The sequence below is a fragment of the Desarmillaria tabescens genome, assembly GCF_030435595.1.
Source record: "Desarmillaria tabescens strain CCBAS 213 chromosome Unknown EV420scaffold_19, whole genome shotgun sequence".
Lineage (NCBI taxonomy): Eukaryota > Fungi > Basidiomycota > Agaricomycetes > Agaricales > Physalacriaceae > Desarmillaria > Desarmillaria tabescens.
The window spans coordinates 603944-620600 of NW_026848318.1; the positions used below are offsets into that span (position 1 = coordinate 603944).

Consider the following 16657-nt stretch of genomic DNA (forward strand, 5'->3'; position numbering starts at 1 on the left):
GCGTTTATTGGGCAACGCGCCTAGATACCTTATTTCAGCGGTACCTTTGGTATCTTCACAACCATGATACTAGGCGTTGTTCCTGTGGTGGTAGGCATTACATGGTGATTTTACCTGCGACGTACGTCCTAATGTTCCGCAAGGCCATCCGGCCAGCAAGTGAACTTCAAGAACTTCATAATTTCGGAGAACACCTTTTGATTTCAAACGTCTAATCGAATTCCTTCTTGTCCCTAGGCGATATAACGTAACTTGTATTGGGGTGAGAAAAGATGGAAACATCCGTAACGCGTTAGAACTCGTATTTCGAGTCCAACCATCACTCGTGATGTTCAGCCACATGGGCGGCCTTGCTATCGTGGTACTTCGTGTAGTTATTTGCCCACGTATAGATCCCGTAACCTAATTTACCGACATCAGCTAAAAGAGAAGAACGTGAAAAGAGAGCGACGAACCCAAAGCAAAAGGAACAATCCAATATGGAACCTCAGCAGCTACGCGCCTGTAACCCTGGAATAAATATTCGCGGGCCCAATTTGGACCGGCCTTTGCTTGGAAGGGAGAGAGGGCTGGTGGGAGAGTCGAAAATATCCAGAAAGAAATAGATAAAACAACGAGCAAAAAAGGAGTGAGCGTCTGCTCAAACAAATTCCGGCCAAAGGTAACGCACTGTATTGGTATACACCCTTCATCCTCGTGCCGCCGTGCTTGTCACCCCACCACGAACTCTGTCCAAGGAAAAGTATGAATTGAGATCATTCTCATTGGTCAAGGTATTGCTCACCCATGCACGCTGGGCTGCGAAGGATATTCTCTGGTCAGCATTCCCTGCAAACAATCCAGCATCGTATACACTCACGCCCAGGCATTTCTCCATAACGAATGAGTGTCGGTCTCATGGTAGGCAATGTTCAAGAGTAAATGTGCTGGTCGTGCCCAGCGTTGGCGCCGTTCCGTCCCGGTTAGCTTTCGATCCAAATACAGTCAAACAATCGCTCTCAAACGTGGCGCAACGTCATTTCATGGTATTTCCCATACCTCTTCCACCACACCCTTGTAAGTCTCGTTGCTATCGTTATCGACAAATATTGAGTATCTCTGCAGCACAAAATGATTACCCACCAGACCTTGTATACGCTGGCGAATGCTCTGGGGATGTTGGCAATGGCGACGGTCATCGGTTATCACTTCGTCGCAGTCAACTCGAAATATCTCTCCAAGGATGCCCAGAGCAAACCATGATTGGCCCGGCGAGTACGTTTATATTAGGTGGGTATTCTTCTATGTCGTCTGCACCCAGCTAATTCATGCCGTTAGCTGAGTTGTATGTGTTACTGCCCGAGGGCATGAATATAAATATCAATACCCTGAGGCCATCCCTTCTTCGAAAACCGCAGTCAAATGAGATGTATTCCACTATATACACAGCAACGGGGAACAAACGCCTCGTAGACTGTGAGTTATCCAGTGTTCAGCAATAAGGCTCTTCGTACCAAATGGACGATAAAAGGCGTTTACCCCATATTCCGGACGCGTTCGTAGAAGTCTACGCCACGACCTTCGGCATATCCCTGGCTTTATTCTATGCTCTGCTCCCAGGCCTAGCAACTGATAATCAAATAATGCTTCTTTGCTGCTTCGTATTGACATTTTGGTCCTAAGGTTTGGACAGCTAGCACCCTATAGGACGGCTCCGAGTCTCCACATCAGTGTTTGGCTGTTTTTCGCACTACTGTATCAAGCCCGCACGTATGTCGCCTCCCAAGTCGCTTCCACGCTTCTTATACGTCCTAACCACATGTTTTTGAACATATAGCGAACATTCAGACATCTCTCAATCATTACGCTCCCACCGTTCTGCCAGCCAGAAGAGAAGAGGCTCGCAACGAAACTCGCTTCAGCAGTCGCCACATCACGAAGAACAGCATCTTTCATTTCTGGTCTACCTGTTTTTGGTCACTTGACACACATCTTTCCTGGCAACTGAAAATAAGTACCTTATTTACGAAAGGTTACCCGCTAGTGGTTTCCAAATATATTACATCCTGTATCACTCCGCACCTGGGTATTAATGTAAGAAGCGAAGGTTCAAAATCAAGACAGGAACCCTGCTTCTGCACCTATCGTCCTCCGTCTACTGGCTGGGCATTTTCGAAGTTTTCGTGTGACCTATCATCATAAGACCTGAGAGAACTTATCTCATTTCTCTTCTCCCCCATTCTCCCTTCAAAAGCTCGAGCGAAATACTCGCCTCATCCCTTAGCATTCCTGATGCCATCCTCACACAATCTATATCTGTGCGTCATGATATTCTTGAGTATGGCCATCGCGGGATGGGCTTCCCCGCTAGCTGTCAGGGAGCTGAGCAAGGTACGTGCACTTGATTATTTCAGCACGAAACAAAACTAAAGAGTTCAACCCCATTTTGCAGGAGTTGCTCCTTTCTCCTCCACCTCTGGTCCATCGTATCGTTGACCCCGAACTCCCCTCAAAATCGCTTCTCTCGCTGTGGGACCTCCGTCCTGATACAGCCCGGCTATTCCATCATCCTGCCTCGGCTCACCAATCCCAGCCACAAATCAGTCACACCAACTGCGCAAAAGATATCTTGGCACCCCAGTATCGCGACGGGCGGTGTTGTGATGATGTTGGTTGTGTCGTTACTACTGGACCCAGGGATGTACATCTGCGGTGTAAATCAGTTGACTTGAGCAGGTTTGGAAAGAGTGGAAACGAGCAGTTCTGCATTAGGGAAGGCTATATATGATTCGAAGGACCGGCAACAAACGAGCGATAAAATTCTTACGCTCATTTTATACAGCACGATACGTTCAACGGACCACCCGTAGGAGACTGCTTTGGTGGTTCGTCTATGACTGGTTACTGTTTCTCCAGGTTTACGATTGTATTATAATGCAATGTACATACGCGCATTTAGACAACCATCCATATAGAGACCAAGCCCTTTGATAAGAAGTTCGCACGAAGTCGCCACTGGCAAAACATTTTACCCTATCTAGGATCTAGACCCGCCGCCTCCCGCCGTTAAGGCGCGTCGGTCCTTCCTTTATTGCACTGGCCAAGCGGCACGTTCTCGTGTCCAGGCTTAGGGTCCTTCACATGACGCTCCCTTCCCGCATCTCGTGCCATGGTCATAGACTGTCTCACTGCTTCGGGGCCATTCCATTGAGTTCTACTTACTCCGCCTGGCCAGGTGACATCACCTAGGCCTCACGTATATAACCCATTCCTTCCCACCATTCCCACTCACTGGATAACACTCACAGCGATGTTCCCTACAAGAATTCCTCGAGCAGCAGCTACTGGCTTTGGTGGAACCAATATGCCAAGGTTTATGATGAACCAGCCCAAGAACAACAGCGTGGTATGCTCGTGCTCTGCTCGGGTTCTCGGTCTCTTTCGTTGACAACGCTGCAGATTATGGGCGTCGCAGGCTTGATGGGTCTCACAGGCTTGCTATACTGGTGGGGCTACCATGACATGGATCTTCGGCATCCAGTAACGGCAGAAGCCGGTATGTCTGGTGTCCTGATGTTCAACGCGGCGATGTTGGACTGACTGGCGTTTTGATGTAGTCGAATCACCAACTTCGAAGACTTAGAGCACTTTTGCTTTACAACCTACTCCCCACTCCCAAAGTACTTATTTAACCACGGCGGATCGTGTACGAGACGAGAGACAAAAGAGAAATTGTATAACATACAGAACAGGATGTAACAATAGCAATACTAACTTAGCATTCCCATCCCCATTCATTATACTTCTATCATCTTGGCATCGTTTAGCTCTTTGGCTTTCGATTGATCGATAAGGTAGCAGAGCGTTGACACATTCTCTTCGCATCTGGATAACAAATAAACAAACAATTCTATGAAACCGGGAGACACTCACAACTTAGATATGGCCTGCTCGCACTCGCCGAGCTGCTTTTGAACGACTCTAAAGACGCTCGCGTACTCTCCAGACCGATCCCTAAGGTGTCGGCCATGCGCCATCAATAGGGTATTCGCCCAGAGCAGATCAAATTCCAAATGAGGGCTCCGCTCAAGATGCTCTGCCACAAACCGCAACAGAGCCGGAACATACATGACTGGCACCTGTCGGGCAACAAGGCGTATATCTCCGCGTGGGATACTCTCATAGACGCGCTGAATGAGAGGCTTCTCATTCAATCGGAACGCCATAATCAGCGCCTTGAGGAACTCTCGCTTGGTTAAAACATCGAGAACCGTCTGAGGTGTCAAGTCCATGGAAAGATCGAATGGGTCGAAGAGCACCGTGTCGTCTAACGAATAGATAAGGAGACCCTCTGTTGACGCAGCTGCCCAAGTTCGACCTGCAGGGGAAAACCTCACACACTTGGTTCGAGCCTCTTGTCGATACCGGCGTTTTGACATATCCCCACTGCGGGTTACTCCAGGAAGGCTAGTGTCCATCCGGTCTTCAAGGTCACTTTGGTTTCCTCGGTCATCAATTAGATCGACGTTGATCCCGGCCTCGTTAACCCGCCTGCTGTCCAGGAATTCCTCCGTTCCATCTAGCGATAGGTTTTGGGATATCTGAAACTTCTTGACCATGACCCCTTCGCCCTCCCTCACGTCATATAGCACGACATACTTGCTGTTCCCGCCAGCAAGGATGCATCGACCGTCCGCGGTATATGCGAGACTGTTGAAAGACTTGCCAGAGGTACTGTTAGCGGCCGACATACGATCATCCGCTTTTCGTCCCCCAGATATATCTTTCCGCCCTTCGATAGCATTCGTCTGCTTTCCTTCCTGAACATCGAAAAGGGTGATCTGCCCATCAAGAGTCGAAACCGCAACTTCCTTGCCATCGGGCCGGAAAGCCACAGCGAGAACGTCCGACGATAGAGACCACGGTTCTACGGCGCGAGACCTCCCAAACACGTTCCAAACTCGCACTGAGCGATCCCATGAACCACTGACGAGCTGGTTCTCCCCCGAGGGGGAAAAATCAAGCGAACTGACCGGTCCCTCATGGCCAGTAAGAATGTCCAAAAGCTTTCCTGTCTGGACGGACCATAGGAATACTTCGAACGAGTCGGTCGAACCAGCTGCTACAACTTCTCCCGAAGGATCGACGGCAAGAGAAGAGAACTGAACAGGGGATGGGGATGTAAAGGTACGGAAATTTCGGTACCGGATGAGATCGAAGGCACGAACAGTTCCGTCAAACGACGCGGAAAAGAGAACGTTGCCCTGTTTTGCGAAGGAGACGGCAGAAATGGGAGCAGTGTGCTCCGTGAAGGTGACAAAGCAGAAGCCGGAATGTGTCGACCATACTTTGACTTTGCCATCATCGCCGCCTGTGGCTATTGTTTGGCCATCGGGGGCGTAAGAGAGGGTGTTCATGTCGAAATAGTGACCCTGTTGCTTCAGGACGTATGATTCGGACTGCCACTCCCATACCAGGAGTTGTCCAAGCTTCTTGGCACCAAAGGCAAGCCATTCGCCTGAGGCATTAATAGCTACGGAGGAGATCTTCTCCTGTGATATACTCAAAGTGTGTATGTTGGAAAACGCAGGCATTTCCCATAGGCCGAATACACCGGTAGAGAAGCCAACAACAAGAAGATTAGAAGGCGCATGGAAGGTTGTACACACGACTTTGGTCCCTGGCTGATTGAAATAGTGTCTTTCGAAGATTCCCCAGCGGGTGTTGATAATAGAATTTGAATTGGCAGGGAACCCGGAGCCTTTCGAGGTCGAGGCGATAGGTTGCTCTTCGTCGGAGTCAGACTCCTCCGGTGATTTAGCCTTCCAAGTGAAGATTGCACCATCACGGCTAATTGTATATATCTGAATGGAACAGTCAGCACTTATACTGTCGTTGATAAGTAGGGAAGACATGCCGTGTGTCCATCAGAAGAAAAGTAAGCAACCGAAACAGCGTCTCTGTGTCCAGCAAACGTTTTGGGTCGGAAACCTTCCACAGGGTCCAGCGTGTAGAGTCGGGCGGTCATATCCCGCGAAGTCGAGATGAAGCATCTGTACGATAACACCATTTAGTCTCTCGCGATAATTACGGTGCAGGTTCTAGACGTACTTAGAATCCGAAGACCACTGAATACTCAAGACGTCGTCATGATGCCCCGTATACGTTCGGTGGAGGGTAAAAGGCGCAAACTCCCTAGCGAGATGATTCGGTGTCCGCCATACTTGGATATGTGCACCGTGTGTGACGGCAATGAACCTATTTACTCGTCAGCTGGTTGCTCTTCTCTACCCATTCCAAAACGAGCTCACTTTCCGTCCGGCGAAAACTTGATATCCTTGACAGCCTTATGGAAGTTGATATGATGAAGAACGACTCCCTTTCGAAAGTTCACGAGCTGCGCGCGACCGTCTAAAATCGTCAGTTCAGACCGGACCATTCAAACTGGGAAGAAATAGACACACCATCGTCCACGGATATCAGAACGTTCCCATCGGGACTTAGGGATATCGCAGCAATATTTTTACGGGTTTCAAATGGTAGCGTGAAAGACTTGTTGCTAAGAAAGAGTCAGTGACGTTCAAGGACCCTTCAAAGCACGCACTTTACTAGGTCGAATACGGAGACTCGGTTGCCCACTGGACTCAACAGGGAGTTGCCATCTGCGGTAAATAGAACATTGCCTTGCCGGTAAACAGTCCCGCAGATGTTAGAGAACTAGAAGGCGAGTAAGTACTGAAGAGTACAAATATGATGGAACCGACCTTGTAGTTGGCCTTCATCCTTAATTTTTGCACAGCCACACATTTTTTCAAGCAGGATTGGCCGCTCGGGCCGCTCTTCCGCAGCTTTGCTCGAACCGTTACGCTACATTGGACTTTCAACCACGCGCGCGCGAGCATAAATACATCGTACAGTATAGCCTATTTCTGTCTCAAAACCCGTTGAATAGAATTAATACATCCTAAAAAACTTCACGTCTAATCATCCACAATAGGAATGAACTTCAAAATGAAGATGAATCCGACGCCCGTTTGTCTAGGAAAGAGGACGGAAAACCGAAAGAATTGAGCGGTATGATCGAGCGTCGATGAACCGACACCATTGGCTGCTTCATTTTTAGAACCGCTTGCCAGCGCGACTACTATACCACTACTAGTGATTTTCGAAAATACTTGAAACCTTTCTATCTATAATTATTTACAATATAAACGAACTTTGGGTAAAGGTAAATCTTGAGTGGTACCATGATTAATGACCTCCTTCCGAATTCTTTCAGATCAATAAGCAGACTCCATCAAATTAAACAGTATGAATGAAAGGTTGATCATTTGATACAGTCGCGAAGTGAGGATGCAAGTGGCGAGAGTTTTCAGTCTACCAAAATCCAGTCAATATAAAAACACGACAGAAGGGTGTGCACGCATACCTCATTGCTCGATGGCTGTCTTTTGCTAACCTCGGTATCCAGCGTGTGCTTAAAGCCTACAAGATAAATCCCATCAGTCTCTTTTTCAAGTGAAAGCTGCCTAACGATGGACTCACAAATCGGACCTAGGGTCGTAGAATCCGAATTGCCATTTATCCTGCTCGACGATGGGTCGCTACGATTCATAACCTTAAGCAGCATAACAGTTATCAGAAGTGTCAAGCTGTAAATACGTCCGAGTATGGCAAAGAGGAGACGGAATACTATTTCATAATAGTTAACAACCGAGGATAAGTATTAAATTTGAAGCGCGCGCACCATTCCAAACAATGAAAATCGAGGCGGACATGAAAGTTGTGAAAATGGCCATCGCGAAACCGCAAGTCAGCGCTTGTATCGTGGCACGTCGTAATAAGCTCAAGACATTATCAATAACTGAAGGAACCTGATTTATAGAGAGTGGAACGCTCACCTTCTTGTAGATGTATGAGGCGTCTGTATGCGCAAACACGTCCAAGCCAGAGAACCTGCAATTGTAAGGTCCGTAGCTGTACATATAGTAGACCTTATATTAAAGTGTCAGCTATGGCACGGATGAGGAGCTCATAGTCTCACAGTATTATAGGTACGGTTAATACAAGTTCTTTCGGGTGGAGGGAAGTATAGATAATAGCCAGCAAAGTACAAATTACCTACAGGCATTATTAACAAAGCATCCATTGCATAGACTAAGGGATAACTCACATTTGCTGTAATGAGAAATACAATCCATCCCGTGATCCACTTATTCCTGGAGCTAAATCACTTCTGAGAACGAGATGGAAGAGGCCTGTAGGAGACCTACATCGTCCAATATCGATGACAGAAAAAGACGTGCGTGATCAAGGCGGAGGTATACGTGAGCAAGATTGCAGTCTCGGCTGCCAATGTAAACACGGTGAGTGACGGACCTAGAGATTGATCAAGTAACGGGACTGTGAACGCGAAGTTAATACAAAGACAAACCATGATTAATAACCAGATACTAGGAAGCTACATTAACAAGAGATTTATCGAAAATCCAGACTGAGACGACGCACCATATAAGTGCCAGCCAGATTCGCGATCGAACAGACCCCATCGATGAATAAAGATGCCAGAATCCAGCAGCGCAACCACCTTGTCGTCGCAAAGTGATACAAGTAGTAAATACTCAAGGCCACCTGGGACGTGTATAATATTGTGTTCAACCACGAAGTCACCAGAAACATTCTGAACATTCCTTCTAAGCGATCCTGGTTCGAGCATAGCAGAGGTCTGAGCGACACACCCTAAAGACAAATCAGAGTGCAACGGTTTCAACGTCATAGCCGGATTTGAATGCAGTAGAAGAGAAGGCTTGCAAAACTTTTCGGGTTCCATACGGAAGAACGACTTTATACCTCAGAAATGTAATTCCGTCAAGCATTCAATAGCGAACGCTAAACTGAAAATCCCTGACGGCGTTCCCAAGAAGACGGGGTACTTGGGTCAGTAATGAATGCTAACGTCGCGGAGATCACAAATAACATTACATCCGCACCTTCAGATGTAATAACGTACTTATACAACCTGACGAAAGAAAATTTGATCACGGGCCGACGTGAGGTACAAGAATCGCCCTTGTCACATTCAGGTTCAATCTCACGGTCGGCTCAAGATGTTAACTCCTCGTTACCGTCATACAAAGCTAGTGTCGCATTTGTTGGCCGCCTATACCAATCGATAGAACAACCCAGTCGAAAGAGAACCACTAGAAGACATTCAAACGTAAGGACGAGTGTACCAGGCGCAGACAGAAATTATCGCAAGCGACGTGAAAATTAAGGGTCGCTGTACCCCGCGCGAGTAGTGTAGTGAGGGTCCGTGATTAGGGTGCGGTTCAAGTGCTGGGGGTAGTAAACAATGACGGGGATCGGATATTCGGGACGAGTTTCCGTAGTTTTAGCCCCTAAAGTTTGTCTGAAGCTCAGTGATGTAGCTGTATAAGTCACGCACAAGAGAAAACGAGAATATTTCAAGACCGATAACTAGTATTTCTCTATGCAACATTGCAAAGGAGCTACTCAAAACACCTGTACACTAATTAAATAAAAGAAGCTTGGAGGGAGCGACATCAATCCTACATAAATTGAAGGAGATGCCAGAGATATCAAAGGAAGTTATTATACGTTCGTGTAAGTCTGGATACTAGCGGCAATTTAATATAAAATCAAACGGTGTGTGCGAAAGGTTGGTCATTAGCTAAATTTCTCAAGGGAAGATGCGCCGAGAAGCTAGTTTCACTCTACCAAATCCAGGTGAATGAATTCAGTCAGTAGAAGCAAACAGAAGAGTCATGCCCATACCGGTAACTGAGCGTTGCCTGTATCGTTATTTAACGTGTTCTTAAAGACTGATAGCAGCCGTCTCTATAAGTCTCACATGAAAATTGCACATCCATAGACTCACGGAACGAATCCAGAACGGCGGGCGAGCCGGAACCATCTCCATCTACTCCCGGCGTGGGTGTATCACAACGATGCATAATCTGAAGCAGCATAAGAGTTAACAGAACTGTCAAGCTGTAAATGCGTCCGAGTGTAGCATAGAGGGTGTAGAATGCTATTCCACGTGAATAATAGGTGAGAATAAGCTGCCAAGCTCACGCACCGTCCCAGACAGTGAAGAGAAAAACGGTCATGAGAATTGTGGGAATGGCCGTCGTGAATCCGCAAGTTAATGCTTGGATCATGACACGCCGTAATAGGCTAAAGCCATTATCAACTAACCGAAGAATTCCAATTTCGGGGAGTGAATCACTCACGTTCTTGTATACAAGAAAGATGACTCAATGTGTGAACATGTCCAGATCAGACACCCTGCAATTGTCGTATCCGTTACTGCGCATATTACGGTACTTGCAACGCAATGTTAGCACGGTAATCGACCAAGAAATATGTAACTTCACGTCGTCACAGGTATGGCTAAGATAAATTTTGTTGAAAGGATGGTTATATAGACGGCAGATATCAGACTGGCGAGCATCTACACTCACTATTTGTAAGTATATATGGTACAGGCAAAAGGAAGGCTCACATTTGCTGTAATCAGGCATATAATCCATCCCGTCATCCATCTATTCCTGGCGCTAGACCCATCTGAGTATGAAACGCAAGAGACTAAACAGAACCTACATCGTCCAATGTCGGTAACAGAAGAAGGCTTGTGCAATCGAGGCTGAGGTATATGTAAGCAAGACTGTGGTCGGAATAGTCCATGAAAATGTGCGGCGTCCTGGAAAACGATTAAGCGAATTGTGCATCGGTGAGTTTACGAATACCGTAAAAGGTACTACAAGGACAAACCATGGTTAATAACCAGATACTAGGAAACTGAATCAGCATGAGAAACATCGAGACGCAGAAGACGCACCATATAAGCACCAGCCATATCAGTGATCGAACAAGCTCCGTCGAGGGTCAAAGATGCCAGGATCCAGTAGCGGAGCCATTTTGACGTCCGAGTAAAATGATGTAAATAATAGATACTCAAAGCGACCTGGGACGTGTACAACACGGTGTTTAACCACGAAACCGCCAGAATTGTGCTATACTCTTCTAAATCATCTTGTTCGCATACAAAGGACGGAGAGACTTACCTCGAAGACCCACCAAAATGTAATGTCATGGCCATAGTGCGCAGGCTGGGGAAAAGAAAGCTTCTAATAAATTTCGAGTTCCAGATGGAACAACAATTTTATACATTGGAGACAGTGTCGCCAAAATCCTTGACGGCGTTGTCAGGAAGACCATACTAAGAAAGGACAGCCCAGGCACTTGAATAAATGTTTTAAAGTCGCGGTGATTACATACCCAACGCATCCGACGTTACACCTGAACTCGAGTTGCGCGACCCCACCGCACTGCGAACGTCAGGTTCAAGTTCCAGGGCAAGTGTCAACATTCGCCGTATAACATCAGACATATATTGGTTTTAGAACAGGTCTCTGCGGAGAACTAGAAGACCTTCAAAGGTGAGGGTAAGTGATTCATCGTCACGGTACGAGGCCTGGAAGTCTGGGGTAACTGTGCAAGAGTATCGGGCTTTTGAGATAGTCGGTGGTTTGAGCGTTCGATGAAACCGGCCATCGGCCATTCGGACCGGGAGCCTTGACACAGATATTCGCTAAATCATGCTGTATACGAGGGGGCACATGTCCAGGTCTAAATAAACGTTAGCGTTAATCAAAGTTGCATATTGATTGAATATATTCCTGGATTTGATAATGTACCGCAAGTGAATGTGGCATGCCGAATGTCGACCCTGAGAATGCTTGGCAGGCTTCACTGGTATCGTATTGAACAGTGAAAATAGAACATGGTCGTTCTATGGACGATGCCGTCGGACAGCTCTCTACAGATATTTAGTCAGCACGGTGCAACGTCAGGATATATCCGCGTACTCTAGAGCTGATGGAGCGCCCAATAAATCCACATGGGTAGGTACCCAGCGAGTACTTAAAATATGCAAGGTAAGGTTGAATTAGATCCGCGAGCAGGAGGGAAAGTCTACGTTGACAGATGAGAGTCTATGCGGCTGATTATGAGCAGTTATGGTTATCTTCGTTCCTAATAGCTTTGAACTATGTCAGATAAGACAAAGACTCGGGCTGCAAATGCGTACGAACCCAAAATCGGTATAGAAAGCTGGGTCACGATGCTCATATCAGCAAATGACTGCTCTTCTAGACTCTTCGACTCCCAGAGCTCCTGAAAGTCCTCAGCGAGGGTCATGGCATCGATTGGGCGTTGCCCTGGCATTTGCCGGGCTCAGCTGCTTCTCAGATATCTCCTCCGCTTTCATCCAACTCTTCAATTGTCTCGTACATAGTTTTCGCACCAAACATTATAAGGGGCCCGTTTTCGAGGCTTGGGCGGCCTGTCCACCTTCACTACATGAAGCCAACGCAAGACTAGCCGAACATGAGCTATTGGCACCGCAACACGAGAGCAATGAGCGAACAAACATTTCTGTCCCACCCATTTTCCTAAGAAGGTGGCACGAGTTGCGCTTGACCTTGATGGAATCTGCGTATTTACTAGATCTGTGAGGATCAAGGTGAGCCACAGCATACAGAACCCCGGATGTACGATTTTGTATTGAGGTGTGATTTATATCCAGTGTCCCCCAACTGGCAGGGGACCCGACAAGAGACAGTCACCTAAATGATAACTTCAGTTTATTGGTGACTCAAAATGTATGTGACATAGACATACGACAACAAGACCAGTTCCTCCTTTCCGAGTAAGAACGGCGAAATGCTCGAACAGGAGGACCCGAGGGAAAACGGCTATAATGAATCAATGACTTACACGACGAAAAAGGTTTATCGCAGCTTGGAAACGAAGTCCACTTGATTTCCGAAGGAATTACTATTCTCGAGCGCTTCCATGATCACATAGGTAAAGGAAGAGAAGTTGCTTCGTTCGTATCATATCGCCGAGTTTGAATACCTGCGGCTTGAGGTCCCCGGCTGTGTGCCTGAGGAATGCAGGAACGACACAGTGAATAAGAGTGAATAGGAGGAATTGTTCAGGAGGGAGGTGAATTCCCAGATAACGTCATATGCCATGGGGGAACTAGAAGAACGCATTCATTGCCGGTGCGTGTAGGGCAGTAGTCCTAAGAACTCACTGATGACGAAGACCAGCTAGCAAATGGTTAAGCCCACAAAAAATACAAACAATTGATGTTGCACCTTTCGATGATTAAGCTAACGATGATAGAAACATGTCAGTCCGCATCAACTAAGATCGCGCGCCCTGCGTTCCTGGCCAAGTTCGAGGTCTGAGCGGCAGATGGCATTTGATTCCACCACAACATCGTATACAATGGTCGAAAGATAGGTCCACGCCCGTTCAAATCACAAAACAGCCATCCTAACGACGACTCATCACCACGTCCAGTGCGGTGCTGTGCGCGCAATGGTGATGGTCATGATTACCATCTTCTGTAATCCACCCTTGAAACTCCAACAAGTCTGCCCGCTTAAAACACCGAAATGATTGTCTAGATTAAAAGATTCGGAAGGTCTGCTAATGAACGTGTACACTTAACTATTAAGATATCTGTAAAGAAAACAGTCCCAGGACACCATATAACAAGAACAACCCTACGAGAAGAATTTAAAGCCTACATCGTTTTATGAATCGGAGCAATGCTTGTACATCCTCACGTAGTCGCTACGGGAACATTGCCAGTAAGCATAAACACGAAAATAATAGCAAAAGAGCACATACATAGCCATTCCCCTATCATCGAGGTTCTCGGGCCACGTCGGGTACCACAACTCCTTCGCTCTCGCGAAATCTCGCATAGCAGCTTGTCACAGCGCCATCAGCAAAGAGGACATATATTATAAACCGAATCTGGTACTCACTCGCAGCACCATTCAACCAAGGCTTATTGCCCTGCCCATCCGGGAACCAACCTCCAGTCGACCCAACTGCGACGTTCATGATCAGATAAAAATCTTGATCAAATGGTGCCGCCAGGTACGTCCCATTGGCCCAGGGGTTCTCCAATGGCACCTGCTGCCCGTCAGATGTGATCGTACCCGGGAAATCACCAAGGTCCCAGAAAGATTTCTTGAACTTGAACGACAGCAGCGTATGAGCCCGCGTGTCAACATAGATCCGGATAAATTCATCCGTCCACTCAAGCACATATGTATGCATCTTCGAGCTGAACGATTCTCGACGGAATGTCCACCAAGAGAAGGATTTATCCACGGAATTCAACGCTGGGGTTGGGCCCCAATTCAGAGAACCCTGAACGTAGTTCGATCCGCGGGCAGTATACCGTATTCCGTTCCCTCTCGCTTCGACCATGTCTACAAGATAGGTGAGCTCTGATTTCCTTGAATGCGGATAAAAGCTAGGCTAACCTATCTCACCGCTCCGTGGCCAATCACCATACACGTTGTCTTTCGGAAGCAACCAAATTGCAGGCCACATCCAGTCTCCAGAAGGCATTTTCGCCCGGACTTCGATTCGACCATATTTGAGACTTCCCCCGCGTCCCCCTCGTGCACTGAGGAGCGTGCTCACACGTGCACTCTGGACTGGGTTGATAACAGCGCCGACTGAGGAGTTCGAGGTGGCGCTGCAAGAACGGTAATAGCCTGAATAATCGAAAGTCTGGATTTCCCCCCAATAAGTTTGACAAAATCGAAATGAAGGCTGAGCTTACCCTAGAGCCTGCAGTTGTTCCATCACCTGTAATAAGGTACCCGTCGTTTGGTTGTGTCACATTGAACGTGCAGTCCGTGAGGTTGTAGATGTATCCGTTGAATACATTGTCTTCGCCTATGACGTCCTCAGTGAGTGTCGGTACGAGATAGAGCATTCCATCTTTGATGTAGGAATTGTTCGACGAAGAGGTCGTCATTTCGAACTGTCCATTACTATGAAAAGATGAACAACAGAAAAGACTTAGAAATAAACGAACGTACCCGGATCCACTTGCATCAACCTCTCTCATAAAGTATCCATTAGCTCCAAAGACATCGTCTTCGGTTCCGTCAAACTGTTCCTCCATTACGAGGCACAAGTCCTGGCGGTCGAGCATTACGTTCTTGTAGGTGTAATAGCATTGTATTGCGCCTGGAGTTGCGGATTCGCAACGGAAGCGGTGCACTTTATGCGGGAAAAACAGAACCTTGGAGCCTTGTTCTACCATGCCGGAAAAGGCATCCGACTATATGCGTTCCGCTCTCCATGGCAGATGCATATATCCGTAGGAGAACAATATTTCACTGCAAGACTGTCACGCGTACAGACCAGACGTTCTCTCCTTTACAAGTTCTAGAACGTAATGAGAAGCCGGGTGTCATGGTCGGACAAACGGCACTGTTGCTTCTCATGCAGTTTCGAACCAGTAAGAAACGTTCTTGGTCCGAGAGCGTCCCAGTCTTGCAGTGCACCAAGGTCCAGTTCTTCGCCGAATGCACCCAACCAGCGAAGCCATTTCGTCAGTTTAATTTTATGAAGCTAATGAACGTGCTCACCAAGTGCTACTCCGACGACAATCATTACATATACTATCCAGTAAGAAATTCTGGCGCGAAAGTTAGGATTTTGCACCCATGGCTTGGGTACTTCGAGTTCACGGAGAGTTGCAGGATCAGTGGAATTGGATAGTGAGATTGGCAGGAGGTTTGAGCGCATCCGCGGCGCCACTGGCCGCCTCTGCGTCAAGGAGGGTTGGACATAACTTCTGCTATCCTCGAAAGGATTCACCACAATGGATGGTGCTACGGAGGATGAGGATGCCATGGGGTGGTAGAGAGATGAGAGCAGGGCTACTTCTTTAGAAGTCCCTCGCGGCCTCATTACTCCTCCTCATCAACATCAACTGATCATCGGAAATAGAACAGACAGGTCACTTGAAGGCGATCAGTCCCTTGCATGTGGACATAATGGAAAGTGTACCTAGGCGGCACGGCGATGTCAGGGCGGTAGCTTTTGTGCAGAAGGAACTCGACAGCCTTTCCAGCAGTATCTCCGGGCACGATGAACGTTCTTAGCACCGAGATAGCATATCTGAATTCCTTTCCGGCAGTCGAGGAGGCCCAGGGGATGAGAACCGTATTGAAATACCAGATAATGACGGTGGTATCCTGTTTGCGATCCGTCAACAGTCGCTGTTGAGTCGTCCGTAGAGACCCTGATCCTGGTCCTGCTGAATTTTCCTGTCTATTGTCGTCGATACGGTGGGAGTAGAGAGGCTGGGCAGAGCTGGTACATAGTCGAGGATGCCCTAGGATATTCGGCCAGGTACATGGTGGTTGAAGGCCAAGTTGCCGGCGGCCAGACATTTCTTCCTCTTACCGCCACCATGACATGACACCACACAGCTTGCTCGATGGACTCGCCGCCTTTCACCGACATTTTTTGCGACATTCGCTGACATCGGAGAATAAAGATAGCTAAGGTTCATGGATGGGCCTCGTACGGGGATCATGGACGCCCGGCACGTTCAGCATCAGGTCCAGGAGTGAATTCGTGCGTTCCTTGCAATTTGTGAAGCTGCTGATAATTGCACTACCTGACTCGGAACTATTCTAGGCCTGTGAGCTGGGAGAAGCCGGCAAATCCATATGTTGACGAACACAAATGAAGATCGCCCTGGGGTATCCTTGGCGAATCTTTGAGCTCGAAGGATACACTACAAAGTACTGCTTGGATG

At 47.5% G+C, this 16657-nt stretch overlaps 8 protein-coding genes across 8 annotated transcripts; 2 read left to right on the forward strand and 6 right to left on the reverse strand.

Moving 5' to 3' along the window:
* Positions 1 to 105: 105 nt before the first annotated feature.
* Positions 106 to 1124, reverse strand: EV420DRAFT_412098 (cytochrome b-c1 complex subunit 8). The gene is made up of 5 exons (XM_060482018.1): positions 860 to 1124; positions 785 to 798; positions 671 to 728; positions 456 to 569; positions 106 to 402 (listed from the first exon to the last, which is right to left on the reverse strand). Exons 1-5 carry the CDS (start codon positions 897 to 899, stop codon positions 320 to 322), a joined length of 309 nt encoding a protein of 102 aa, XP_060330368.1. The 5' UTR covers positions 900 to 1124; the 3' UTR covers positions 106 to 319.
* A 1195-nt stretch (positions 1125 to 2319) lies between these two features.
* EV420DRAFT_1643420 (uncharacterized protein) lies at positions 2320 to 3622 on the forward strand (the record flags this gene model as incomplete). The annotated part of the gene is made up of 5 exons (XM_060477512.1): positions 2320 to 2370; positions 2432 to 2680; positions 3215 to 3385; positions 3439 to 3535; positions 3597 to 3622. The coding sequence occupies 5 exons, from the start codon at positions 2320 to 2322 to the stop codon at positions 3620 to 3622; spliced, it is 594 nt and encodes a 197-aa protein (XP_060330369.1).
* Positions 3623 to 3776: 154 nt separating this feature from the next.
* On the reverse strand, positions 3777 to 6761 carry EV420DRAFT_1620871 (WD40-repeat-containing domain protein; the record flags this gene model as incomplete). Its single annotated transcript, XM_060475625.1, has 8 exons — positions 3777 to 3864; positions 3913 to 5843; positions 5897 to 6032; positions 6091 to 6237; positions 6291 to 6390; positions 6444 to 6538; positions 6584 to 6696; positions 6744 to 6761. The coding sequence occupies 8 exons, from the start codon at positions 6759 to 6761 to the stop codon at positions 3777 to 3779; spliced, it is 2628 nt and encodes an 875-aa protein (XP_060330370.1).
* Positions 6762 to 6970: 209 nt separating this feature from the next.
* Positions 6971 to 8315, reverse strand: EV420DRAFT_412015 (uncharacterized protein). The gene is made up of 8 exons (XM_060482017.1): positions 8253 to 8315; positions 8153 to 8198; positions 8038 to 8100; positions 7881 to 7935; positions 7727 to 7824; positions 7525 to 7671; positions 7409 to 7464; positions 6971 to 7356 (listed from the first exon to the last, which is right to left on the reverse strand). Exons 2-8 carry the CDS (start codon positions 8178 to 8180, stop codon positions 7282 to 7284), a joined length of 522 nt encoding a protein of 173 aa, XP_060330371.1. The 5' UTR covers positions 8181 to 8198; positions 8253 to 8315; the 3' UTR covers positions 6971 to 7281.
* EV420DRAFT_412544 (uncharacterized protein) lies at positions 8041 to 8958 on the reverse strand. Its single transcript, XM_060482019.1, has 5 exons — positions 8718 to 8958; positions 8488 to 8659; positions 8414 to 8432; positions 8153 to 8358; positions 8041 to 8100 (listed from the first exon to the last, which is right to left on the reverse strand). Exons 1-4 carry the CDS (start codon positions 8807 to 8809, stop codon positions 8249 to 8251), a joined length of 393 nt encoding a protein of 130 aa, XP_060330372.1. The 5' UTR covers positions 8810 to 8958; the 3' UTR covers positions 8041 to 8100; positions 8153 to 8248.
* Positions 8959 to 9433: 475 nt separating this feature from the next.
* Positions 9434 to 11222, reverse strand: EV420DRAFT_1546408 (uncharacterized protein; the record flags this gene model as incomplete). Its single annotated transcript, XM_060473299.1, has 10 exons — positions 9434 to 10030; positions 10079 to 10176; positions 10233 to 10325; positions 10377 to 10453; positions 10505 to 10556; positions 10603 to 10702; positions 10774 to 10792; positions 10841 to 11015; positions 11067 to 11111; positions 11171 to 11222. Coding segments are annotated over 10 exons (938 nt in total), but the record flags the coding sequence as incomplete, so codon positions are not given.
* A 2388-nt stretch (positions 11223 to 13610) lies between these two features.
* On the reverse strand, positions 13611 to 15007 carry EV420DRAFT_1643423 (glycoside hydrolase family 16 protein; the record flags this gene model as incomplete). Its single annotated transcript, XM_060477513.1, has 6 exons — positions 13611 to 13650; positions 13708 to 13789; positions 13848 to 14300; positions 14355 to 14607; positions 14660 to 14873; positions 14922 to 15007. 6 exons carry the CDS (start codon positions 15005 to 15007, stop codon positions 13611 to 13613), a joined length of 1128 nt encoding a protein of 375 aa, XP_060330374.1.
* A 15-nt stretch (positions 15008 to 15022) lies between these two features.
* EV420DRAFT_1546422 (uncharacterized protein) lies at positions 15023 to 15277 on the forward strand (the record flags this gene model as incomplete). The annotated part of the gene is made up of 1 exon (XM_060473300.1): positions 15023 to 15277. A coding segment is annotated over one exon (255 nt), but the record flags the coding sequence as incomplete, so codon positions are not given.
* Between the last annotated feature and the right edge of the window lie 1380 nt (positions 15278 to 16657).

Coding starts and splice junctions, on each gene's coding strand:
- EV420DRAFT_412098 (XM_060482018.1), bottom strand. CDS start 899: ATGAGACCGACACTCATTCGTTATGGAGAAATGCCTGGGC. Junction 570..670: donor GAAGGGTGTATACCAATACA/GTGCGTTACCTT, acceptor CTCTCCCACCAG/CCCTCTCTCCCTTCCAAGCA. Junction 403..455: donor GATTGTTCCTTTTGCTTTGG/GTTCGTCGCTCT, acceptor TCGGTAAATTAG/GTTACGGGATCTATACGTGG.
- EV420DRAFT_412015 (XM_060482017.1), bottom strand. CDS start 8,180: ATGGATTGTATTTCTCATTACAGCAAAT. Junction 7,465..7,524: donor TACGACCCTAGGTCCGATTT/GTGAGTCCATCG, acceptor TTTATCTTGTAG/GCTTTAAGCACACGCTGGAT. Junction 7,357..7,408: donor GACAGCCATCGAGCAATGAG/GTATGCGTGCAC, acceptor GGATTTTGGTAG/ACTGAAAACTCTCGCCACTT.
- EV420DRAFT_412544 (XM_060482019.1), bottom strand. CDS start 8,809: ATGGAACCCGAAAAGTTTTGCAAGCCTTCTCTTCTACTGCATTCAAAT. Junction 8,660..8,717: donor CACTCTGATTTGTCTTTAGG/GTGTGTCGCTCA, acceptor AGGAATGTTCAG/AATGTTTCTGGTGACTTCGT.